At 44.0% G+C, this 27089-nt stretch overlaps 2 protein-coding genes across 4 annotated transcripts in view; one reads left to right on the forward strand and one right to left on the reverse strand.

Annotated features, from left to right (window-relative positions):
• MSH6 (mutS homolog 6) overlaps nt 1–10388 on the forward strand; it is a 47500-nt gene extending 37112 nt beyond the window's left edge. For 2 of the 3 annotated variants that reach the window (XM_053243925.1, XM_053243934.1), the window contains exons 7-10: nt 6812–6901; nt 8863–9017; nt 9376–9575; nt 10228–10388. In XM_053243925.1, the coding sequence (XP_053099900.1) occupies nt 6812–6901; nt 8863–9017; nt 9376–9575; nt 10228–10306 (524 nt within the window). In that variant the 3' untranslated portion in view covers nt 10307–10388. The other variant, XM_053243944.1, reaches the window with a different exon arrangement.
• The window catches only part of FBXO11 (F-box protein 11), a 142871-nt gene continuing 126137 nt past the window's right edge, over nt 10356–27089 (reverse strand). Inside the window, exons 17-23 of the mRNA XM_053243955.1 lie at nt 17751–17827; nt 17510–17653; nt 16853–16963; nt 14376–14483; nt 11979–12087; nt 11723–11821; nt 10356–11645 (exon numbers count right to left, since the gene is read on the reverse strand). Coding sequence (XP_053099930.1) covers nt 11516–11645; nt 11723–11821; nt 11979–12087; nt 14376–14483; nt 16853–16963; nt 17510–17653; nt 17751–17827 — 778 coding nt within the window. The 3' untranslated portion in view covers nt 10356–11515. The remainder of the gene's footprint in view (nt 11646–11722; nt 11822–11978; nt 12088–14375; nt 14484–16852; nt 16964–17509; nt 17654–17750; nt 17828–27089) is intronic.

Below are 27089 nucleotides of genomic sequence, written 5' to 3' on the forward strand. Positions count from 1 at the left end.
AGAAAACAAAGCACACCCGGGGTGGCTCTCATTCAAAAGGGGCCAGGGTTTTAAAATGCAAAAGAAAAGAACAGCATTCATCAGATCAGCCAGGCCCAGACTCCAGGGACCCTAATCCACTGAATCCCAGGCCTTTTCTCCCTGACAAGTGTAAACTGCCCCACTGATTGACCTAGAGGCTGACCCTGCCGGGGAGCCAGATGGGGCAGATAGGGGAAATCAGGACCCGGACATTGTCCCTGACAAGGAAGAGGGTGAATGGGGGCGGGGGCAGGACGACAAAGACTGTTAATGGTTGGTTTGCAATCAAAAGTAATGCCAGAATCTACCCAGGCAGCAAAGGGGGGACTTAGTATTCTTTAGGACTAAGCCCAGCTATATGTTACTATCAATGCCAGAATGTTTTACCTGAGGCAATAAAACAAGAATGGCTCCTGCCAGCGGCCAACAGGAAACCAGTGGCGGTGGTGAATCGTTATTACTCCTTTTTACAGGAGACCTCAGACTTTTAAAAAAACCCAAACACGGATGCACCAGTGCTGCAATTGGAGTCAGGATCTTTACTCCTGAGGGATGGGGAGGCAACACTGAAAGATTCCTCTGACAAAAAGGCGGGCATTTCCTTTAGGAGAGTGCATGATGACTCTTCTTTGGCAAAACGCTCTTCTGTGGCAGTGGTGGCTAGGGCATCCTTACTGTGGGTTGATTACTTACTCAGTGACCCTCATCCAGTTAAAATGAGGCAGAAATTGCTTAAGATCCAGAAGGCTCAGGCCTTTGTAGCAGATGCCATGCTAGACTCTCAGATTTTCCGCAAGACCATTTGCTGCATTGGTGGTCGGCAGGAGACACCTCTGGCTAAAAAGCTGGCAGGTGGATTCAAATTGTAAGACAAGCTTGACTGCTGTACCCTATGACAGCACAAAGCTGTTTGGTGAGGAAGCACTTAAGGACGTCCTTGTAGAGTCCAAGGATAAGAGAAAGACCATGCCATCAGCGCCATGTAAATCGGACAAGCCAGCATCTAAATGACCTTTTAACCCTTTTGGAGCTACCAGCCCTCTTATTTTATTTTATTTATTGTTCATTTTGAATTATATACCACCCTTCCAAAATGGGTCAGGGTGGTTTACATCAAAATAAAAACAAAACAATTAAAATCAAAACCAAATCAATTAAACAATTAAAATCATGTAAACTTTAAAGTCATTTAAAACCAACATTAAAAATTTAAAACCATAAATCTAATTAAAAGCCTGGGTGAATAAGTGTGTCTTCAGTGCCCTTTTAAAAGTTGCCAGAGATGGGGAGACTCTTATTTCAACAGGGAGCGCATTCCAAAGTCCAGGGGCAGCAATGGAGGGGCCGGGATAGGGAATTCAGACCTCAGCGTGGAAATATGAACTGACAAAATTTCCAGACCAAAAGCATTGGGAACAACAGACAAACCTTTGCCAAGAGCAAAAACAAAAAAACCCAGCCATGACTTCGGACATGCCAGGCTGGGGGCGGCCACCTGTCGGACTTCTTTCATGCATGGGAGAAATCCATACCAGACAGGTGGGTCCTCACCTTAATACAAAACGGCAACAAGATAAAGTTGGATGCCTTTCCCTCCCACAGATTCCTGCCAACCCCATGCTCTTGCTCTATTTCCAAGCACTTAGTTGCAAAAGCAAATTCTACGTGTTGAGGAGATAGGTGCAGTGGAAACTGTTCCTTTCAGACAGAATGGAAGGGGAGTCTATTCTATCTTGTTCTCAAAAAGGATGGTTCCAGAAGAGCCATGGTGGATTTAAAGCATTTGAACAGGTGGGTCAGGTGCAAAAGATTCCATATAGAATCCCTCAGATCAGTAGCAGAGGCGCTCCACCACCTAGACTTTATCTCTTCTGTAGACCTGAAGGAGGTGTACTTCCATGTGCCAATACACCCCAACAGCTGATCTCTCCTCAGGTTCAAGTATGCAAGAAGACATTACCAGTATGCAGCACTCCTGTTTGGCCTGTCGTCAGCCTCCCAGGTCTTTACACAGGTATTGGCAACCCTGATGGCTACCATCTTCAGGGGATTTGGATCTTCGCATTCCTAGACGATATTTTAATCCAGTCACCATCCAAGGAAGTAGCAGAAACAGACCTCCAGAGGACACTACAAATGTTGCTGGAACATGGGTTCTTAGTGAACCTCAAGAAAAGCCAGCTAATTCCATCACACAGACTACAGGATCTAGGTGATAGACAGACACGGTGCAGGACTGACTGTTCTTGCCCCAGGACAGGTACAAAGTGATCATGGAAGTCAGAGGTGCTTGCCGCTCCAACAGTACTGCTACTCTCATTAGCAAGGCTCCTGGGATTGATGGTGGCAATGTTGGAAGCTGTTCCATGGGCAAGATTCCACCTCAAAAGAGCTCCAATGGTTTTTCCTTCCTTTTTTAAAAAGCCATAGTCAGCAAGAGGTGTTTGCTACTGCCACTGTCATCCCAGGTACATCACTCCCTTCAGTGATGGCTATCGCCACAAAATCTGCTGAGAGGAAAGCAATTTCTGGACCCACCGAAAATTATAGTAATGACAGACACCAGCACCAGGGGCTGGGGTGGGTGGGGGGCATTGCCTTCAACGCTTGGCACAAAGGAAGTGGGCCATAAGCAAGGAAAGACACAGCATAATCTGGCTAGAGCTCAGGGTTATGCGTTTCGCTCTGAGCGCATTTCAGTAGAAACTGCAGGGTTGCAATGTACTGATCAGAACGGACAACATGACAGCACAGGCCCATGTAAACAGACAAGGAGGCATGTGATTGAAAGCTCTGCGTGCAGAAGCAGTTCTACTAATGAGCTGGGTGGAATTACACCTTACATCTCTATCGGCACATCATGTGAAAGGGGATCTAAATTAACTGGCCAACTGGCTCAGCCAAGGGGACTTGATACCAGGAGAATGGGCCTTGAACAGGAGGGTATTTCACCAAGTAGCTCAACGATTGGAGAGACCAGTGTTAGGCCTGTTTGCTACACCGTGAAATGCCCAGCTACCAAGATTCATATCCAGGTTTCCATGCAAACCAGTGGAGGACGCAAGCACCCTGTCAGCAGATTGGCCTGAGGGTGTCCTATACGTGTTTCCGCCAACTCTGCTGTTGGCAAGGGTACTGAGGCAAATCCAGATGCTACAAGCAGAAGTGATATTGGTGGCCCCGTTCTGGGGCCCATTCCACAAGCCTAATACATTGAAAAGACAAGTAGCATCCGTGGTGGGCCTCATCTCGGGCGTTTTGGTGAGGGCTATGAATTCACATCCTCACCTGAAGAGGTTCCTCAGAGGAGCTACACTTCTGTCACCGCCGACAGCACACCGTCTCCCCTCTTGGAACTTGGGCACTGTGTTGAAGGCCTTACAATTCCCACCTTTCGAACCACTAAAATCCATTCCAATAAGATTAACGTTTAAACTGGCATTCTTAGTGGCAGTTACCTTGGCAAAAAACATGTCAGAACTACAAGCCTTGTCAGTAGTGGTGTGCCCGAACCAGTCCGGAGCCATGCAGAAGGCCTCTGGACCGGTCCGGAATTCTGGTGGTGGAGGGAGTGTTGCTTTAAGGGCGGTGGGGTAGTACTTACTCCTCCCGCAGCTCATCCCCCTCCGCCACTCAACTTTAAGGAAAAGTTTTGGGGGTGGCAGGGTTCCTCCCTGCCGCCCCGACCCCATCGTTGTCTGCAAAACTCTGAGCAAGTAGAAGCTGGTGCCACGCATGTGCCCGTTGTAGCGTGCGCACTCGTTGTTGCTGTGTGCGCACCGCGACGGGCGCATGCGTGGCGCCAGCTTCTACTTGCTCAGAGTTTTGCAGACAACAATGGGGGCCAAAAACGTTTCCTTAAAGTCGAGCGCCGGAGGGGAATGAGCGGCGGGAGGGGTAAGTACTACCCCCCCGCCCTTAAAGCGACACTCCCCTCAGTGCCAGACCACGCCTCCGTGGTTCCATGCACATCCCTACTTGTCAGTACACAAGTCATAGTGCATAGGCACCTTTTAACATGGTGATTCTCTTTATTGAGCGCGGGGAGAGTAACTGGCCCTATCCACCCCCAGCACAGTACCTCCAGTGACTGTTGCTGGTGTCTATCTGATGTTTCTTTTTAGATTGTGAGCCCTTTGGGTAAAGGGAGCTGTCTTCTTTATTTATTATTTCTCTGTGTAATTTGAGCCATTTTTGGAAGGGCAGTATAGAAATTGAATAAATAAATAAATATTCACAAAAGACTCTGCGTCTTATACCCGACCCATTTGTTTGTCCTAAGATCACTTCTCCTTTTCATCAATCGCAAGATGTTTTTCTACTGTTATTCTGTCTATCTACATCCTAACCATCAAAGGGAAAAAGCATGGTACAAGTTAGACGTTAGGCGCTGCCTTAAAATCTATGTAAAGCGGACGGCATTTTTCAGCACTACAGACTCCATGTTTGTATTCTTCCTACCCGGATCAATGGAAAAGCCAGCGTTTTCAGTAGCCATCGCCAGATGGATCAGAGCGCGTATAGCGCTGGCGTATGAAGACACAGCATCTGCATCCACCTACAAAAATAGTGGCACATTCCACAAGGGCGGTAGCTGTATCAACCGCTTTCTCTACAAATGTACCAGTACAGGAAATCTGTAAGGCAGCTATGTGGAAGAATCCCATCAATTTTTATAAGGCATTATAGAATAGACACGTATGCCTCCGCCCAAGTGGCCTTTGGAAGAAGGGTGCTACAACAGGTTCTTCCCCAGGAGTAGCCAGAAGCGCTCCGTCCCTCGGTGATGTACAAGCTGTGGTATGTCCCATCGAGATGTCCTTGACCCCAGCAACTGAGAATGGAGCATTGGTTCACTTACCGTGAAGACTGCTTCTGGTTGCTGCAGTTAAAGACATCTCTGCTTTCCCGGCTTAGCACATCTGCTCCTGGGGTATCACACCGTCTATCACCGTTGGTTTTAATATATTGGTCGCAAGTGCCTCAGGGTTATGCTGCAAGAACCTTACAAGACAATTCTTTTGGAGGAACGCTTGCTGTTGCTCTTCATGTATTATGAGACACCATTTCTTTCTGGTTGTTTATACATTTTATCTGTGTGTTCTGTTTATACATTTCTTGGAACATGTTGTTTGCAGTCATACCTTTCTAACTTGGCCTGAAAGAACTGGAGGTGGGGTTATCCCCTTCAGGCTCTAGAGGCTTCTGTTCTTCAAGCTAATTTACATAGTCCAGTCTAGGAGCATGTGAGGGGTATAATCCATCAAGATTTTCTTGACTCCAGCAATCAGAAGCCTTCACAGTAAGTGAACCAATGCTCCATTTTCAGGTTGGCCATTGGGAGTGTTGCACATGGGAGGAGAGCTTGTCTTGTGGTAGCAAGCATGACTTGTCCCCTTAGCTAAGCAGGGTCTGCCCAGGTTGCATATGAATGGGAGACGATGTGTGAGCACTGTAAGATATTCCCCTTAGGGGATGGAGCCGCTCTGAGAAGAACATTTAGGTTCCAAGTTCCCTCCCTGGCATCTCCAAGATAGGGCTGAGAGAGATTCCTGTCTGCAACCTTGGAGAAGCCGCTGCTAGTCTGTGAAGACAATACTGAGCTAGATAGACCAGTGGACTCACTCAGTATATAGCAGCTTCCTATGTTCTGATGTTCCTATGTACATATAGATCTTGTAAGTATTGGCTTATAACAGTAATAAGAGGTGTATGAAACTTAAGTATTTAAAAGGCAAAACACTGAATAAGAACAGATTTTATGTAACTTTTAAAAAATGGAAATGCATTTACAAAATTAAAAGTTGCTTTTGAAGATAATGTTGGGTTACCATCAACTAGTGTGCTACAGTAACTAGAGTGTTGAGCTTGGAGGGAGGACACCGCCTAGAGATGTATATAAATATGATAAACTTTTTATTGAAAAAAATTATTCCACTTCCTAATCCTACTGATTCATGAGGGCAGCTAACTACTTTAACAGCACAATAAAACCATAGCAGTGTGTGTATTCATTTAATTCTAAAATGTGGCTTAAAAAAATGTTTTATTCTCTGAAACTCAGTTTCCATTTAACACGATGACTTAATTTCGATCTCTAAACTGTAGTCTTCGAAGACTGTATAGGGTTTCACTCAGCACTTCTCCTCCAAACCAGGATTACAAACTAGTAGACCAGTCTCTGTTTAGATAATGTTGGTTCAGGTGAACCCCAGTATATGTAGGGGTTCCATTCTCTGCTACCACCACAGATACAAAGTCATTAAGGCAGTGGGACTCGGGATTACGTTCCTAAAGGCTGTGAAAATGGGGGAAAGGGCCCTAGAAATGGGGAAGTGCCCTACCATGATCTAGGGGTCTCCAGTTGTTCAGCAATGTGCCCCCCCATTCCAAATCTAGGTTTTCTCATGAAAATTTGCTGGGGGGGGTTTAAACAAACAAGCTAAAAAATGATTCTCTTCAAAATGGTGGCCAGGAATGACCTCCGAGATCATTTCTAGCCACCCCAACCCACAGAATTAACCCCTTGTGAACCGTGTTTCTTTCCGTGTATGCTGAGGTCAGGCGTCAATTACCTGACTGAAGATGCTCGTAACCACGCATGTTAGATCCGCGAATGGTGAGGTTCACCTGTATATACAAAGTGGCCGTGAGGATGAACATGGTAACTTGACCTTAATGCCATCAACCTTAATCTGTTAATGACTGCTGTTCCTACAGAACCATTGATGCCTTTAGTAGGATGGCTTATTTCCATATTCTGACATCCTGTCTTCTTTTTCCCTTTCAGGGGAGAGTACGTTTTTTGTTGAGCTGAGCGAGACTTCAAGTATACTTCAGCATGCAACAGAACATTCCCTTGTTCTTATGGATGAACTAGGTATTTAAGCTACATAGAACGCTTTTTCAAATCAGATGGCCATATTGCCATAAAGACAGCGGTGTCATATGGCCATGTCAGCTGCCTCCATAGAGCAGTGCTGAGATGTGATTTAAAGAGGCCAATTCTTTTTTTTGCTTACGAGACAGGAAAAGACTGGCTTTAGGACTGTCTCCTGTTTGATTCTAAACTAAATGGTGAGGGGCAGCAGGAAACCTTCTTGGGACGGGTGGGAGTGGGGGTAAACTGAACAGCTGGGTCCATGGGGATGCACTTAATCTGTATTGCACACATCAGTATCCTGTTTGTCAGGCTTTCAGCCATTAAGCATGCAGAGCAGCACCTGCCCAGGCTGCAGATCACTAGTTAGCAGGGCATGCACAAGCCGTTAAGGGCAGCAGGTGCATTCATTGCTATGTGTGTAAATACTCGTTTATCTCTCTTGCATTTAAATCTGGCCTAAGTATGGAGAAATGCAGTGTAGCATGTACACTTGCAGCATTAATAAAGCATTTCCATGAGGCCTAGCCTGTGGCGCTCCAGAATACTGCTGAGAACTTTGTGGATTGTGTAGCTGCAAAAATATTTCCAGCTGTATTGAAGGAACACAGTACTATTGTACTTTATTAGTGTGTGTGTTCTTTGGTAACAAGGAGTGTTAAATAGACACTTTTGGATAGTATACTAGAGAAAATCTGTTAGGAGCAATCCTTCCTGGTTCTCCAAGATTGCTAAATAGCTTTGATTTGTCATAATAATAGATCAGGTCCTGAGGGTGATGATCATCCCCTGTCCCATTCTGGCATTCAGAGGTGTACTGTTTATGATTACAGAGATTCCACTTAGTACAGTGGCTGATGCCATTTGTAGACCAGTCTGCCACAAATAGTTTAAACCTTAAAAAAAAACAAAAAACCAAAATCCCACCCAACTCCTGAACTAGTAGCAGTCACCACACCTTGTAGAAGTGAATTCCATGTGAATTGACTATTGCATGAAATGTTTTCTTTACCTCATTAGGCTTCTGCCTCTCCAAGCTGTGTGCAAATTTTATACTAGAAGAGCCAAGGCTGCTGCTCCTTGACTCTTATAGTATCTGAATACAAGATGTCTCTGAATTTAAGATAAACACCTTTTTTAAAAAAAGAGGTTAAATATACAGGTTATACCTATATTTACCCAAAAGGAAGAGGACGCCACATGAATGAACTTGGGGAAAAACCTAGTCTTGGATTCAGGTAAATACACAGCTAGCATGTCAGCAGTTGTAGCACTCCTGAACCACCATCACCTTTAGAGGGGTGTGTCTGTTTGCTTTACCACAAACTATAGGTTTTCCTATCTGGTGACTGGAAGCACAGCCTTTCATATCTGCATTCACCACAACGCTCTTCTGATATCTTCATACTTAATTATTCTTTGGTAGCCTAATAGGAATGTGTTTCAGAATTCTTTCAGACTTCCTTCCACCACCTGAAAATCTCACTTCTAACTGGGGAAACTGGGTCAGTAGTCTTGAGTGCAGTTTATGGAGATCAAGGAGCAGCAGTGTCACACGAATCATCTTCCAGGGTTTTTAAGAGTTGCTCAGCTACATGCCAGTTTCAGTCACTGTGGTGAAGGAGTCTTGTTGCAGCCATACAAATTCCTTCAGTAGGTTTGTGGGAACCTTTAGTATCTGAGTTTGGTAATATTTTTTTTTAATGTTGCTGCTCCTGTCTAAAATTGAAGGTCTTGTACAAGCTTGTACTTTGTTTCAGGCTGTATGGGGAAGATCCCATAACTGCATTTTAATTTAGGTCTTAAGGGAAGTTCTTGAGCTTTGTTGTGTTTGGCTTGACTACTCTAAAATTGTAAGGAAGATACTTGAAAATGTCCATTTTCATCAAGGATTGAACTGCCACACAGTGGATCTGTTGCCACAACCTTCCTTGCATTTACCCAGCTCTCATTTTTTTCAGGCAGAGGTACAGCTACTTTTGATGGAACAGCTATTGCTAGTGCAGTTGTCAAAGAACTTTCAGAGACTATCAGGTGTCGCACAATGTTTTCAACGCATTACCATTCTTTAGTAGAGGATTATGCACACAGTCCCTCTGTGCGGTTGGGACATATGGTAGGTAATGCTTTGTTTCCCTTCATGGTGGTGGTCCTCTGGCTGTAGCTTCTAACCTTGTCTGACTTGCAGAGTGTTTAAGTAGGGGAGCTCAGTGAAACAAGACCCCTTCCTTTCACAATGTTCCATTACTTGGAAGATGCTCTGCACTGGTTCAGAAGCCAAATTGATAATCCATTCACTGGTTGGGCTGACCAAGTAACTGGATTAAAAAAAAAAACAGGTTGCTTACCTGTAACAGATGATGATCTGGTAATGATTCCGCGATATTCGTAACCCATGATTATGCATGTCGCAAAGAATCACTATCCAGATGGATGGGACCCTCAACTAATTGGTATCTTCTATTCATCCTCAGGCCTGTATGGTAGAAAATGAGTGTGATGATCCTAGCCAAGAGACCATCACCTTCCTCTACAAATTCATTAAAGGAGCTTGTCCCAAAAGCTATGGATTCAATGCTGCAAAGCTTGCTGACATTCCAGAAGAAATTATTAAGACCGGTCACAAAAAGGCCAGAGACTTTGAGAAAACTACTCTTGCCCTGAGAGCATTCAGGTAAGTCTCAAACATTTAACCAAATAACGTACTGTAGTTCTCAAACTGTGGGTCTGAACCTCTGAGGGGTTCATATTGAGACATCTGTGAGGTGCAGGGAGAGTTGGGACACGGAAGGCCAATATCAGGCACACCAGTAGTACTAGTTTGGCTGGAAAAGTTTCCTAGTGGGAGAGAAGCTCTCTTGTGTCTTTAAAGGGAACCCTTTCTGGTCCATTAGCCAAGGAAGCATCATTCTGTCTGCCCTTGGCTTAGAGGGCAATGGAGGAGTTGGGTGGCTGTTGCCTCCGCTCTGCATCTCAGAGGTCAGAGCAGCCTTTTAGGACTGTTTTAAGCTTCTAGCAACACTGCCTCCTGAATTTGGTTAGAGTAGATGAGAAAGTGATGAAGGTACTGATTTCCTGTACAAAGTTCTACTTGTATGAATCTAGAGTTTCAGCACTTTGCTCCTATAAGAGCAAACTACTTTTTTAAAAATGGAGCCACAAATTAGTCTGGCAGTCTCCAAGCTCAGGTTCGTAAAAACTAAGCGGCAGCAAACACATCCCCCTTGTAGGAAAAGTAAATGTACTTGACAGGAAGGATGCTGTCTGAATACTCTTGAAACTGTAAAATGTGTTATTTGGAACAAAATGTGTGTGTCTTTTCCCAGGAACCTTTGCTGGATAGCTGAAGGAGCACCAGTAGCCCGAGATGATCTTCAGAAGCTAGTAAACATGATTCAGGTTTAAGACCCTGTACAGCAGACACCAACTTTTTCAAAGGCAGGATGCAGACAACAATGATCTAATAAACTTTATTTTTTAAAAATGACCATTTTCCATTGTCTTTCCTAGGAAATTAAACCCTTTTAATTCTTAGCTACCTTCTACATAATGGTTATTGAATACGCCACAATATATTAAGTCTAGATGTTATGGTACATGCATACACTTTCAGGCTGTTGATTACCCACTGTCACCAATACACATAAATGGAAAAAAAGCTATGAAACTGTATAGGGCTGTCTATATACTTTGTCTCATCTTCATTAGAGCAGGAAATTGCAATTTTCAGCAGTTCATAAGAGTAATGTCCAGACTGTTCAATAAAACTGTGAACAGAGTAAAATACAGATTGTTTTGAAGAGGCTTTCTTAGTGTACTTTAAAACATAGTAAAACCTCCAACTGCAAAACAGTTGCATGGGTACTTTGTTTTATAGTGCATTATCTCCCAAGAAGTCTCATTAAAACATTTTAAGGTGATGAAAAGATCATGGGAGCAGGGAGGGAAAAGGGGAAATTCTAACTGCAAAGGATACCAGAAAAATTGCTGGATATAATTTAAGATTAGTGTTCTCTTTCATAGAAAGAACGTACATACTGGGACATGAGTACAGTTACAGCAAGTCTAGGTGTGCTAACAAAACAGGACACATTCAAGTACAATAAGATTTGCTTGAAATTAAAAACTACATGAGATTAAAGCGTTAAAATCATCTCAATCTGAATAAATGTTAAAAAAATCAAAATAAATGCAGAAGTGCTAGCTCACATTTTTTTTTACCATATTACAAAAAGCAATTGGTACCCATGTCCACAAAGGCAGCAACAAAGACTGCTGCTCGTCTACAGAATAGTACTACTGCAAATGGGACTGCGTTTCAATGCTACTTGTAGAAACACCAGCCTTTTGGAAGTTGGTATCTGTACAAAGGATGCAGTTTATTTTCTCCACGTCTGTCCCTTCAACAGTCTGTTCACACAGTAATGCTGAAACGCCCAGTTCTGTTATCCTGAGTCAACATATTGCCACTTTCTTTTTGGTAGGTTGAGCTCCATAGTGTCACCACTTTACACATCCATTTTTTAAAGTCTTTCTCTGCAGAAATAGGCAAATAACTTCCTCAAAAAAAATTAACAGTTACGATAAAATGGCAGGACTTTTTCTCAAAGTAATTCAGTTGTGCTGCAGTGTATTAGATTCTATAGGAGGAGCAGAGTCATATAGTGTATCTGTATCATGTGTAGGTTCTCCTGCTAGCGTACAAGGATTGGACAGTGTTCCGGCACCACAGTCGCAGAAAAACCTGGAAGAGAGAGATTCTTGAAGTAACTGCTGGAGAAAAAGACTTAAGCTTTCAGTCTAAAAGTTGTTCCAACATACCTATCATGTCTAATAAATTCCACATCATGTCCTTGATGGCACTTCTTAATACAGTTTACGCATATAGCATTGCGGTCTGTGGTGTTACAAGTGTGACATCTAGAATACAATGAATAAAGTTAACATTCATTCCAAAGCTAAGATTCTTTAGGTACATTTTATAATACTGCCACTTAAAATGCAATGCTAAAAGCACAGGAATGTGGCGTTTTCTCAGAAAGTGCATGTGAAGCTGCAGAAAGCTTCAATCACTTACCTATAGAAATCATGCATTGGGTAGCTAGTATAACTTGATATTTTATATAGACACTGGCCTCTACTGACAGCTTTTTCAATGGCATCTTGATTGTTCATTATTTTGTTATCTGTAATAAAATTGCATTCAGATTTCACAATATTAGTATATCGTACCATTTTGAAATATCACACAAGAACCAAGGCCTGGATGAAAAAAAGCCTCAGATATCCAACAGCTGAATATTATTTGAAATGGGCCCCAGGATTTCGCCCAGAGAGGAATTTTGTAACACAAGTCCCTACTGCAGCCACTCTTGTTTTCTCCAGTAATTGTGCAGTCAGATTCAAGCTAACCCTATAGTAAAGAAGCACACAATTTAGCAAGCTAAACAGTTTGGATCTGAGTTAAGCCTGGATGGGAAAGCGCTTAGGAATACCATATATGCTACCCTTTAGATCTTGCCTAATAGTAAAGAGAAGCGTGTATTCATGGTGCTACAGTCAACGCAAGCATTGGCTGCACCGAATTATTTTTAGGTATTTATATTATATGCCACCCTTTATTAAATAGGTAGCAAGGTAGCAATCCTACTACTGCAGCAAATTTATTCAATGTGCCCTTAACAATTCAGATACAGTATTTTTAATATCAGTTAAAATTTAAAACCAGGTCATGGCACAAGATAATTTCAACTAGTCAATAAAGCTATAAAAACACTACAAAGCAGGTTTTTTTAAAAGAGGAAAATTCAGAGCTGCACAATGGTAAGAGCAATGTACACCTGAGCACGTGCTGCTACAACACGCCTGTGCCTGTGCACATGCTTTGTTTCCCTGGATAGAAGATTACATACAGTGGGGGGAAAGCCTCAGAACTGGGAATTTGACAACACTACTGCAGAAAAGTGTTCTATTTATTGGTGAAGGCTCAGGTGGGAGTAGAGAACATGTGGCTCTCCAGATCTTGCTAGACTACAACTCCCAACATTCTGAGGGTAAAGGGAGTTGTAGTTCAGCAACATCTGGGAGAACCACTCGTTGCCCACTCCTGCCCTGAGGAATAACAGCGGAGTTTGTGGGAAGCACCTCAGGCGTACCAGAAAGGGAGTGTGCCACTCCCTGCTATACCAGCTGGGCTGCCTCCACTTTTGCCAGACAGTTCCTGTGTTTTTCTGCCACCGTGCACTCTTCCAAATGTTGCAACAATGAGATGGGCCAGCGAAGCTGGAGGCAGCCCACACTGGTATAAGTAAGGAGCACAAAGGAAACATGGTCTGCCCTTGTCCTTGGACCTCCTTTGCTATACCAGCATGGACTGCCCCCACTTTTGTTGTTCTAGCCTGTGTCTGGCTCCTGCCACTGCACTACTCCCCTTTTAGCACATCTGATGCGGAGGGAAGTGGTAGTGAGAGACAGCAGTCACCCTGAAGGTGAGGAAGAAGCGTGGTGCTGTGAGGACCAGTCAGACCTGGATGGTGAGGCCAGGGAGGACAGAAGAGAGCAGGGTTGCAAATGCATCAGGCTTGTCCCGAAGGCAAGGACAACAAGCCGGGGGAGGGTGGGGTGGCTGCACTGCAAGTTGCCTCAAGAACTGCAAAGCCCTGAGTTGCCTCTCAACCCAACACTGCACAGTCTGAATGTACAAACAAGATTTCTCCATCTCTGCTGTTGAAGCAATCAAGCAACTTTTCTTCAATTTTTTTAAAAAAAAATAAGCAACAGTGTTACTTCAGATATCAAATTTCATTAAGCTTTTCATAATATAAAGGTTTCTGTGTTCAAAATAAATGCATAGGGAATGTCTTTGTTTAGACTAAAATATCAACTCAATAAGGGTATGTCCATACAAGTTTTAAAATCTCATAGTTGCTTTAATAAAGGAGAGTAGCTCTTGTATCTTGTGAACAAAGCTTTTAAAAAACAAAACCTTGGAAAGACAGCTTGGCTCCTAGAGGGACCGAGTTGTGAAACACGGCTGGTTCAGACATCGCATGGAGCCAAGATTAACTCTGGATTTGTACACTGTTGAAGTCAGGATCGATTACGATATCTGAACAGACCGACCCTGGCTTATTCTGTCCAAAGATGCAAAATAAACCACAATCCAAGCCAGATTTCAATACTCTGGTTTGAATCGCAGCTTGTTTTGCAACTTTGAACAGAATAAACCAAAATCAGTTTGTTCAAACATCACTACCAATCATGGCTTTTTTCTAATCACAAATGGAAGTAGAATTCTTCCAAGGAGTTTGTGAACTGGGGAAGGGAAAGCACTCGCCCCTGAGCCTCGGGGAAGTTGCACAAAGCCAAGGTTTAATCTTGGTTCTGTGTGATGTCTAGTCTGGCCCCTTTGCCAAAGAAGAAGAAAAAATCCTAACAACTTCAGCAAGCTACAAATCTGAAGAATTCAACGTACCTTTCATTGTCACATTGACACCAGAGGCGAGAAATAAACCTCCAAACCGGTTATTGAAAATCTGATTGCCTTCTAAAGTTGCAGTTGCATGATTTGTTATTTCAATACCTTATATATTGAAAGGAAAAAAGGTTGTTTAGCAAGATAGATTAAAAGGTTGTTAGCAGATCTGACATTCTTCCCTGTCTTAACAACTACATGTCCCTTTTCTACTTTCCATGCAACCCATACAAATCATAGCAAACTGATTTATTAGTATAAACTGCACTCTTACAAAAGCAGAATGCAGGATACAAAATTCAATTGTCCAGATGCTACTTGCCTCAGGTATCTTGCAGTATTCAATATATTCTATTAAGTAGCTTCAATTTGGAGCAGATTTCTGGAGTAGGGCGTATTCCAAATGTAAATCAAAGGTCCTGTCCTCGTTCATTGTAAAGTGTCACGTACACAGATAACATCATAAAGCGGCAGCTAGAACTTTATTAAATTAGACTGGAATCCTTTTAGCTCAGCATTCCATCATTCATTCATTCCCAACAATAGCCAGCCAGATGCTCACAATCCAGGGAAGAAGCCAATACCGTGCACGTGTGTGTTTAAAATCTGGTTTTTAGAGGAATACTGCTTCCATATATTTTGCTATCATGACTGATAGACCTGTATTTTTTAAAAGGCATCTAAAGCTAGTAGCCATCATGCTTGCAGCAGTGAATTCCTTAAATTAGTTATGCATTGAGTGAAGTACTGTGCCCTGTGTGTGTTATTTCTGTTTGAGGAACATTGTGATATTTCCTGTTTGAGACTTGGTGAACTGAGACTGATCCCTGAGAAAGCTTTGCAGATCATCTTTGGCAGATTTTTTGTGAGACTTAATATAATCAGAAACTGCCTTGACCCAATGACCAAAATCTCTCTCTCTTTAAAAATTCTGCTTCCCTATGCTTGACTTGCTCGCTGGTTAAAAAAGGAGAGAGATTGAGAGCATGCACACAATGAAAAACGTTATAAGCGAACGAACCCTTTAGGGTTCCTGTGCACACCATTTCTCAGCAGTACTCAAATCAAGGGGGAAAGTTAGGGGAGCCTTAATGAAATCCACAGGCCCTACACTGTGATTCCACCCTCCAATTTTAGCTAAGTCATGCTTCTCTGTCACTTTCTAAAGACAGTAACTAATGAAGGCATCACAAGAACTAAGAAGGCAGAACTCCTTCTGTAATTTGAGCACTCAGACTATATACAAGTGTTTGGCACAAGCAGTGTGTGCACTCGTGCACATGATCCAAGGGCTCTAAGGCGGTATGCACATCCGCTCACTTAATTCTAGATCCTGCTTAGGTTGAATCAGGAAGGCCCCACTCAGAATGCACGTGCACTGCCGCCCAGAACAAAACTCATTCCACACACAGATGAACACTGGGCACAAGCTATGCTTTATAGGGGTGGGAAAAGGGAATTAATTGCCACACTGGATGTGTGACCAATTAAAGTATAATTACAACTAAAAAAAATCAGTGGCCAAGCAACCACTATTATGTTTCTTTACACAAGTTTTGAAATATTAAAAAGTTACCAAAATGATGTCAATAAAGCCAAACTCTAGATTCTCTAGCAGAGTCTCTAGTACTGGAAAGGCCCGAATGATTTCCGTGTCTTAACAGAAGGCTAAGCAAAACTGAAATATAACCAATTCTAACAAAATACAATTTCCTGTCCCTCTGTTTTGAAGTGACAGCCGTGCATCGGCAGGTATTCTGGCTAGGTGGTAATTTAAAGAAAAAAATCACAGTTGTGGAAACAACTCCCAGCTCCCTTCCAAGACAATTCAAAATGCTGATGCTTACCTTGAAAACCCTAAATGATTTTGGACCTAGGTTAAGGTTCATCTTCTCTTACATGAACCTGATTATTACTGACCATCCTCAGAGGCCCTTCTTGGATACCCACCCCCCACCCCAAACCCAGTGCTAAATAGGTGAGGTGGGTAGTGAGCAGGGACAGGAATACAGAAAATGAAGGCAAAATGTCAAATTGATGCTTGAAATGGGAATATATATTAAAACTACAATGTGCCACATGGATTTCAGCAATGCCTTTGAAGGCAAAGAGATTTCTATTTCACTAATTGAGGCAATTCATTCAAAGCATGTTCTATCAAAACACCAGAAGTAGAGCTTTTTCAGTTGCTGGGAAAGCTTTCCCTCCCCTAAGGAAGCTTGCTTGGCACAAAGTCTGGAGTCTTTCCAGTGGTAGGTGGACCTTTTTATTCACCCAGGCCTTTGTTATTAAATCCTCATTTTAAGTTACACATAAACAGGGGGAGGAAACCCACCACAGATCTTTTAGACAACCAAAGGTACTGGTGATTTAAACATACTGTGAAACACCTGAATCTTTCAAATAGCTAACAATTCCTCCCATTATTTGACCTAACACTATTCTTGAGTTAAATTCACTATGTATCAAATACAAACCTGCAGCAAATCCATCAAATATTCTGTTTTTTCGCAACACCGGATGACTATTTGTGCTGATAAGGACTCCGGCTTGTGCATTCCTGAAGATATCATTCTCTTCAAGGAGACCTAATATAGAACCAAGAACATGAATTTCAAGCTGAAATTCCAGTTTCCAAGCACAGTTTCCAAGCACAGAACACAAATATTTTTCTGAGTGCTGGGAACATCCATGATAATGGTGAATGGAGTGGGTGGACAGACAGCTTTGGGGATAGCTAAACTCTACAGGCCATGTTACATTTGGAAAACTCAGATCAGTAGTTCTGATAAGCAAAGGCTCCCTTCCTTTCACCGCAATTTGGCAATCTCTCACAAAAGACCTTGAGTCAGGCCAGCAGAATTCTGTTACTGCAATGCAGACCTATTCTGAGTGGTCAAGTAGAGAATTACAGCTCCTTGGCCTCAGCAGTTTCTCCTAGAAGCAAATTATGGGCTGGGTCCCTTTGGGGGATTTGAGTAGCAGGGGTCAGGCTGACTAACTGAAGAGGATGACTAACACTTGAGCTCTTATTTTTGAAAAGCATTGTAACCTTATTGCAATAAAGGAATTTAAAAAACCACAAAAACACAAGTCTAGCCAGTAGTAAATATAGTTAACACAAAAGATGCTACCTCTGCCCCCATTAAATATACAGATGCCTCCATCTCGTCCATCATGGATTTTGTTTCTCCTTAATGTGGGATTACTGTCTGTCTTAATCCAAACTCCGGCCATTGCATTATCAAAAATTTCATTGTCTTCTATGAAGCCAAGCCCTTTAAAAGATAAAAGGAAAATTCAAGATGGTTCTTAGGGAGGTATAGCATAGCCTCTTATTTTAAATCCTAAAAATTAAGTAGAAGGCAAGCTTACCAGAGTTATAAACAAGGATTCCACCATTCTGACCTCCCCAAATTTTGTTGCGCCGAATTTTGGGGTTACTTCCAGTCCTAAGCAAACATAAAGAAGACACTCAAAAGGGTCTTGATATTTTATATAGACTAATTAAAATACACCCGAAGACATAAAAGCATTACTAGAACAGGACAATGTTGGATGCAAACCAGAGAAGTTTAGGTGCTTGCACAAGTGAACTCAAGAACATTCTTGGACTCGTGTGCTTCTTCCTATAGAAGAAGTATAGAGTGCAGAAATCACAACCTGCAGGATCTTACGTTTATCTTAATTTAGCATCTTGTTGATGCTGTGATCCAAACCAAGAGTCAGGGAAAAGAACATTGGCTTACTGTGAAGGGTTCTTTTTCCCTGTATTAGGAGCTCATCAGAGAGGGTTGTATACTGAGCATGCTTGAGACAGAACTGGATCATGTGACGCAATTTCCTGCCGTAGGCACCTCCCAACCCCAGTTCCAGGGCTGTTGCGAAGAGTGAGAAACGTCAAGTGGAGAGAGCTGATCCGATTTGGAGGCATCTGTATGAAGGAGAGAGCTAGAAAACATGGTAAGGAGCAGGTAGCATAGAATTAAGAAATATAAGTTAATGAAGTATGGAGAGAGAGAAAGAGAGCGGTCTCCCCTGTCAAAGAAGGCAATCATCTGAGTGACTGTAGGAAAATTCCCTTTCTGAAAAAGAAGTCGTACATCCGGATGGGGCTGATGAGCTTCTAACACAGGGAAAAAGAAACCTTCACGGTAAGCCAATATTCCTTTTTCCCCTGTGTAGGAGATCATCAGATAGAGACATGCCCAAGCTAGCAAGTGAAAGAAAATGGAAGGGAAGGATGTGTCAGACCACTTGTTGAAGGAAAGGCAGCCTGTGGAGTAGAGAAGGATGACATCTTGTAGTGGCAAATTAATTGAGTAATCGAAGACCAGGTAGCTGCCCAGAAAATTTCTGTGAGCGGTGTGTGTGCAGAAAAGGCCGCGGACATGGCCGCGCTCCTGGTGGAATGAGCAGTTACCTCTCAAGGAGGAGGGAGGTTAAGGGAAGCATAGGCTAGGAGAATGCAAGACTTAATCCAAATGGTAAGAGTGGCCCTGGATACCTTGTTGCCCAAGGTGGCCAGATGAAAGGAAACAAAGAGGGAGTCTGATTTGCGAATGTCCGCGGTGCACCAAATGTAAATGTGTAATGCTCTACGAACATCCAATTTACGCCAGTTTTTCCTTGGGATGGACCAAGGAAGGGCAAAAGGAAGGCAAGACGATGACTTGGGACCTATGGGAGGAGGTGTTAACCTTAGTGAGGAAGGTAGGGACAAGCCGAAGCTGAAGGTCAACCAAGTGAGATTGGAAGGTACAAAGTTCTTTGCGCATGGACAGGGCACCTAGCTCAGACACCCGGTGGGCTGAGGTGATGGCCATGAGGAAAAGAACCTTGAAAGTTAAGGTATTTAGGTGAATGGAAGAAAGGGGTTCAAAGGGCACTTTCGTTAGGGTATTGAGAACCTTGTTAAGGTTCCATGACGGAAAACGCTTGCGGGGGGCTGTGTTGGTAGCCCCTCTGAGGAACCTAGATATACGCGGGTGAAGGGAGGATGAACCCGTGTCGGAAGAGGAGATCTGTAGAACCAATGCGAGTACCGAAGCTTGTCGCCTCAAGATATTAGGTTGGAGATGTAGGTCCAAGCCGGCCTGTAAGAATGCAAGAACTTCTGGAATGCCAGCAGACAACGGGTCTTTGTGGTTGGTGCATGACCAGCGTAGGAAAACTGCCCCAATAGCTTGGTAGACCCTGTTGGTGGACTGTCTTCGAGAGGCTAGAATGGTATTTTGGACCAGTTTGGAGTAACGCAGGGCTGATAGCCTTGAGCGCTTAATTTCCAGGTAGAGAGCTGTAGCCATTCAGGGTCGGGGTAGAACAGAGGGCCTTGGTGAAGCAGGTATGGATGATTGGATAGGTGCCACAGGGGGCTTACCGACAGATTGAGTAGGTCAGGGAATCGCAGTCTGCAAGGCCAATGAGGTGCGATGAGAATCATTTCTGGTCTTTCCTGGACTAGGTTCCTGAGCACCTTGGTGATTATGGCTATGGGTGGGGGGCGGGGGGAGCGTAGAGGAGAGTGTTCGGCCATGGGGAGGTAAGGGCATCTGTTGGCCTCCACTTGCTGGGAGTGAAACCTCGTGAAGAAGTGAGGAAGGAGATGGTTGGAGGGGGAAGTGAACAGATCCACCTATAGATGGCCGAAGAAGAGAGATTTTCCGGAACACGTCGGGATGGAGAGACCATTCTGCTGGGTCAAGGGATCTTCAACTGAGCCAATCTGCTTGTGTGCTTTCCTCTCCCTTGAGGTGTTCTGCAGTTATGGATCTGAGATTGGTCCCTGCCCATTGGAATAGGTCAGACTCCTGCATCAGTGACTTGGACCATGTGCTGCCCTGTTGGTTGATGTGCGCCTTGGCGGTGACGTTGTTCATACTGACCAGGACGTGCTGTCCTTGAAGGAGATGTTGAAACGGGATGAGTGTGAGGCAGGCTGCATGGAGTTCCAGCCAATTCATGGATCTTTTTGTTTCCATGAGTGACCGGAGGCCTGCGCCAGGTGGCCTAAGCAGTGGGCTCCCCAAGCCCAGGAGACTGGCATCTGTGGTCACCATGAGGCGGAGAAGTTCCGACAGCGGGAAACCTCTGAGAAGAACTGGAGATAGCCACCACTGCAGAGACCATCTGAGTGCCAGAGACAGGGGAATGCAGTGATGGGTAGAAGACATGATCATGTCTTGAAAGAGCAGGAGCAGCCATTGAAGCGGGAGGGAGTGCCACCTAGCCCATGGAGTGCATTCCAGACACGTGATCATGGAGCCCAGGGCCTGGGAGAGTTCCATGACATCCACCGAACTCCTGTGGAGAAGAGGGCACAATTGGTTGGTGATCTTTTCTCTCCTTTCTGGTGGGAGAAGGATTTAGTCCTGAGAAGTGTTGAAGTGGGCCCCCAGGTGAACAAGGGACTAAGAGGGAACAAGGTGACCCTTTTCTGTGTTCACCACAAAGCCATGGTCCTGTAGACAGTGAAGTGTCGCGTGGATGTCCTCCTGGGCTTGATGCAGTGACAGAGATCTGATAAATAGATCATCCAGATACGGGTGGATGTGTATCCCTCAGAGGCGGAGGTGGGCAATAAGCGATATCATAACCTTCGTGAATACTCGGGGTGCAGAAGAGAGCCCAAAGGGAAGGGCACAGTATTGGAAATGTCAACCATTGCAGGAAAAACGGAAGAGTACTCTGTGCTCTGGTCTGATGGGAACGTGAAGGTATGCTTCTGAATGATCTACTGAGGCGAGGTAGTCCCTTGGATGTATGGTCTCCTTGATTGGGTGAAGGGATTCCATCCTGAACTTTTTCTTTTGGATGAAGTGGTTGAGGAACTTCAAATTGAAAACTGCCCTCCAAAACCTGTATTTTTTGGGGACGAGGAAGAGGATAGAGTACATGCCTTGAAATCTTTGCGTGGATGGAATGCGTTCTATCACTCGAATCTGGAAGAGATGGTGAACTGCTTGGAGCATCCAAAGATGTTTGGTCGGATTGTTGGAGTGTGGTAATGGTAGGAAACGCTGGGGAGGGTAAGAGAGGAGGTCGAGGGCGTAGCCATTGGATACAGTGTGGATAACCCAATTGTCGGTGGACATGGACATCCAGGTCGTTGCGAATTCTGACAACCTGCCTCCCACAGGGATTGAGTCATTGCCTACGTGGGGCCAATGTGGAAGAGAAGGGACTGTTACTGCCCCGCCTGGAGTTGCCACTGAAGCGCTGACACCACTGTGGCCTGCCGACACTTTTGGAATTTTGGGGATGGAAATCCCTGCGTGGATTGTAGAATTGCCTGTTGGGACGAAAGAAGTGAGTTGGGGCTCGAAAGAAACTGCACGAGTCCCTGCAGTTGGAGGGCATGGCCTTCTTTTTGTCCTTATTTCCCACTAGGATAGGGTCTAGTGCAGGACTGAACAGGTTAGAACCCAAGAAGGGGGCTGATGTCAAGGCAAGCTTGGACTTGAAGTCCACGTTCCAACCTTTGAGACACAAGGATCTGCGTACCGCCACTCCTGCAACCATAGCTCTAGAGGACTGTTGAATACAGTCCAAGCTGGAATCTGCCATAAAGGCTGCTGCTTTGGCCATTTTATTAATGCCCTGGAGGAGCTTGGTGAATGCGTGGGCCAGCCGTTTGCCCCCTCAGCCACTGGGCCTGTACCGGTGAGGTCAAGGACACCAGGAGATCGCCCCAAGGATGCTGGTCGTCCCCCTCAGGAGGCAGCGGTTTGTGTGGCATGCTTTCATTTTCGATCTCTTACAAACCGCCTTAATCAGGAGCCTCTCACTCAGTCGTACAGAGCTTCCAGCTATTGAGATTGGCACCTTGTGCCGCTTCTTTTTCTTTGATGGGGGCTGGTCCCTGCAATGCTTAGACTTCTTGGGAGCCTTGGAAAAAACCAGCTCTGAAGTCTTTGCCTCCTGAATTGCAACCATGGGCGCAGTTGGCAAAGAGGAAGCCAAGGCTACTTGCAGCATGCTAGCTGTGGCCGCTGAGCTGTCCAGGTCCTGTGGCAGCTGGGAATCCTCCAAAAGGAAGCCCTGCAGGAGCTCCATCAGATTTCACCCAAAAACTCAGAAAGGAAAATAATTCTTTTGTTTGGTCCAATTAACTGAATTAGAACAGAAAAAGTAGTAATAGAACCAAAGTTTTAGAGCAGCCAATAATGAGAACAGCTCTCCTCCCACCCTTGCACAATCTAAACAGGGAAAGGAGGAGATATAGAGCACCAAAGTGCAGCAAAATAAAGAAAGAAGCAAAAAGCAGGCAAAAAACGCCAATTATAGAAAGAGCTCTCTCCAATAATGTCCTATCTCAAGCAAGAACTGGAACTGGGGTTGGGAGGTGCCTAAGGCAGGAAATTGCATCACATGATCCAGTTCTGTCTCGAGCATGCTCAGTATAAAACCCTATCTGATGAGCTCCTACACAGGGGAAAAATGTTCTGACACATATTGGTTGGAGAGGACAAGTATAGGGCTGCACTGAATATTTTTTATTTATATACCACCTGTAGGTGTATCTCTAGGCTGTGTACACAGTTTACAACAAAGTAAAAAAATAGAGTTAAAAAATAGAGTAAAAAACAATTAAAACAATTTCACAAAATGTGTCTTGAGGGTCTTCCTAATCCTCCTCTCATTTTGTTTTTCAGGTCACAAGTACATGGTAACATTCAGATCTCTGCCATGTATTTATCTGCAGCTGCTTTGCCACAATTCTTTTTCCTGTTTACAACTTCTCCCATTTCTTGGAGTGATCCCAGTCAATCAAGGTAGTGAATGTGATGGTGTGGTGATACTACAAAGCTGATGAAATTGGGGTGCATGATGACATCACTAAGGGAAAGAAAGTGATGTATTCTGAATAGGCAAAACATTGTATCTCCCTTCAAGGTAAGCTCTAAAAAAGAGCTGACAGGGTGGGCAGGCTGGCAGCACTTTTCAGTGAGAATGATCTAGACTACACTAGCCAAGGTAAGTCCCATTATTTATTTACAGCCGGCCCAACTGAGCCGTTTGGGTCAAGCCAAACTGGACCTGGTTCAGCTTGAACTGGCTCAAAAATCACTGGTAAAGGGGAATCTGGGAGGATTCCCCTTCACCAGTATAGGAGGGAACCAGGGGACCTAAAGAAAAAGAGTTGGGACAGGAGGAAAATAAAAATTTGCCTTCAATATGCCAGTAGTGGTAGCTGCAGAGGTCTCTGGGGTGGAAGCAGGGATTCCCCCCTCCCCACAACCCTGCTGGAGTGGGGAGGTCTGGTTCAGGTCAATGTTGGGGCTCTGTGGTGGTCATTTTTTTGCTGCCAAGCATAGGCAGCAACCCGAACCAGGCCTGCCCACTCTGACACGGGTGAGAGGGCATCCCTGCACCACCCACTACCACCCCCCGAGACTGCCACAAATTGATGGTCAATTTTTACTTCCCTCCCACCCCAACTCTTTTTCTTTAGGTCCCCTGGTCCCCCATTCCTCTGTACTGGTAAAGAGGAATCTTTAATGGATTTTCCCTTTACAAGTATGGCCTTGAACGCCCTGAACTAGGTTTGAATTTGACCAGGATCAGGCCCAGTTCAGGTGTACAAAAAAACGGACTGGACCAAGCTTAGTTAGACTCGAACCGGGTTTTCCGGTTTTGTGCACATACTTATTTATCTATCATATTTTTATACTGCCTGATATGCGCATCTCTAGGTGGTGTACAAAGTTTAATACACAATATAAAAGAGTAAAAACATTTACAATTCCACAATGCACAATAAAAACAATCTCATAAAACAAGTTATTAAAATTAATTTCAATTAAAAGCCTGCAAAAATAGATGCATCTTGAGGGTATTCCTAAAAGCAAACAGTGGAGATGCTCTTATTTCAACAGAGCGCACATTCCAAAGCCCCGGGCAGCCACAGAGAAAGGTCGGTCCCGAGTTTCCACCAAACAAGCTGGTGGCAACCATAAATGGACCTTTCCAGAAGATCTTAATAGGCAGCAGGGTTCATGACAAAGAAGGCACTCTCTCAAATACCCTGAGCCCAAGCCATTAAGGTCTTTATAATCATCATGAATTATAATTCATGACTAACTTTATTGTTCAATTTTTATACCGCCTTTCATAAGACATCGCAAGGCAGTTTAAAAAATCAAAATACAATAAAACTCCATAAAAATCATATTAAACAATAAAAATATAATCCACCAAAAACAGCAACCATAAAAAAGATGACAGAATAGAGGAGCTAAGAAACGTGGCAGCCCCTAAACAAATAAAAAGATCTTTAGATGGTTTTGAAAGAATGCCACAGATGTCAAGGAGCGGACACTCACTGGGAGAACACTGCAGAGCCTGGGGGCAACAACCGAGAAGGCCCCGTTCCACATGCACAACACTTGTCTCACTGATTTCAATCATGCCCAGTCATTACTAACTTAGTCTGGCTCCTGCCCAGTATTTACAAAACTGTTTGCGGAAAAATCACATCCACCTCCTTTCAGCTCAGCCCAAGAAAACAGGTCATAAGTCTTATTGAATAGTGTGAAGTATCATCACGCTTAATGGGATTCCAGAAAGCCTGAAAGTTATAATTTTTTCAAAAAAATATTTTTAGCTATCACAGGTGTGAAAATCTTGCAGATGGGAGCAATTCAATAGAGATGCTGAAACTGCTTTTGCATATACCACACTTTTGCATGACTTCAAATGCAGAGCCAATATCCGTGGTCAGGTAATTGGCACCAGTATTCCATCTAACAGGGATTCCCAAATGTTGTTCACTACAACTCCCAGCATCCCCAGCTGTAATGGCCTTTGACTGGGGATTCTGTGAGTTGCAGTCAATAACCTCTGGAAATTCCTGTTAGAGGCAACACTGACTGGCACCCAACCTCGGTATACGCGAGGAAAAAACAGCAGTGAAAGGGTTACATCCAAGTATCTGCGGATTGGGTGGGTGGCCGGAAATGCCCTCCGAGGTCATTTCTGGCTGCCATTTTGAGTGCCAGAGCCATTTATGGCTCATTCGAAGAAAAAAACTGCTTTAAAATCATTTTAGGGGGTATTGCTGGAATGCTGGGGTCCACGGAGCAAGGTAGGGCACTTTATTCGGGTTTTTTTCATGTTTGTTGCCATTTTCTGTGCCCTTCGGAACCTAACCCTAATCCCATTGACTTAATGTCTCGGTATCCGCGGTTTCAGTATCCATGACACTGGCTTAGAACAGAACCCCCATGAATACCGAGGTCCTCCTGTATTGTTAATTTCAGCTGCAGTTCCTCACTCTGTGTAGAATGCCACCTTGGAGGATTCCCTGAACTTCAGAAGCAATTTGTCAGGGGGAATGAGGGCCTGCTGTGTGAAGGGAACAGGAGGTCACAGTGCACAAGCCAGCAGCCAAATGAGGATCTTTAGACTCCAACCATGCACCTAGTAAAAATATGTATATTTTGTATAACTCATTCACTGGACATATTTTGGATATTTTTGTGCAGAACTAAGCCTAAACACAGAGGCATGTCATCAACATTTGGTATGGTTACATACCTACGCTGATATCTACATATTTACCAACAGCAAATAGATGTCATTTACACAAAATATTTAGTTTGCAAAGTGCTTTACACTTTTGAGATGTTAAAGTATCCTGGAAGGTGGATTATGCCTGTTTTCCAGATGGGAAACTGAGACAAAGACCGAGGTTGCTGAAAAACACCACTGAGGCCAAGACCCAGGTTAAATGTAGCCCAAGTGAACCAGCACAGGCCAAGTGCAAGACTATCCAACGGCCCTTCCTTCCAGCAATTCTATGCCCAGGAGAAAAGCCACCAACATATAATGACTGGTGCGCAAGTGGAGACTCAACTCCAATCTGACAGGTTACAACATAGAGCGCATTTGAAGACCTATGCTCAGGCAATAGGTGCGGCAAAGAAGTTATTATTTTCTGCCCACATTGCATCCTCAAGCTCACATACAGCGGAGTTGTCTAGTGTTGTAAGAGGGCTACATGCACCTCCTCCCTTGAATCAGAATTTGGACCATGAGTCACCCGCTGTGACATTCTAAATGAATTTTTTATGGATAAAATTTCTCAAATTCAGGTCAAAATGGACTCCACAATTACTGCAGAGTGTGATTTTATTTATTTATTTAACATATTTGTATACCACCCACTACCGAAATCACTAGGTGGCTTACAACATTAAATGAAGAGGTGTCCAGCAATTCCTCTTATGTTATTAGGCTGGATCAATTTCAGTTTGTGACTCCTGAGGATATGGACAAGTCGCTTGGAATGGTGTGGCCTATCACTTGACCCTTGTTAGAGGGACTGTTGAAAAATGCCTTGTAGATGTTATAAATGCTTCTCTGATGGAGGGCAGGATGCCTTCCTGTCTTAAAGAGACAATGATTGGACTCCTCAGAGTTAAGCAACTGTAGGCCTGTTTCCAACCTTCCATGGCTATGCAAGGTAATTGAGAGAGGGTGGTGGCTTCCCAGCTCCAGGCAGTCTTGGAGGAAATTGATTACCTAGAACCATTTCAAACTGGCTTTTGGGAAGGTTATGGGGTGGAGACTGCCTTGGCTGGGTTATAGATGATCTCCAACTGGAAATTGACAGAGGCTCTGTTGGTCCATTTGGATCTCTTGGCCGCTTTTGATACTATCAACCATAGTATCCCTCTGGTCCGTCTGAGGGGGTTGGAGGTGGGAGGCACT

This window comes from Hemicordylus capensis, chromosome 1, assembly GCF_027244095.1.
Source record: "Hemicordylus capensis ecotype Gifberg chromosome 1, rHemCap1.1.pri, whole genome shotgun sequence".
Classification (NCBI taxonomy): Eukaryota; Metazoa; Chordata; class Lepidosauria; order Squamata; family Cordylidae; genus Hemicordylus; species Hemicordylus capensis.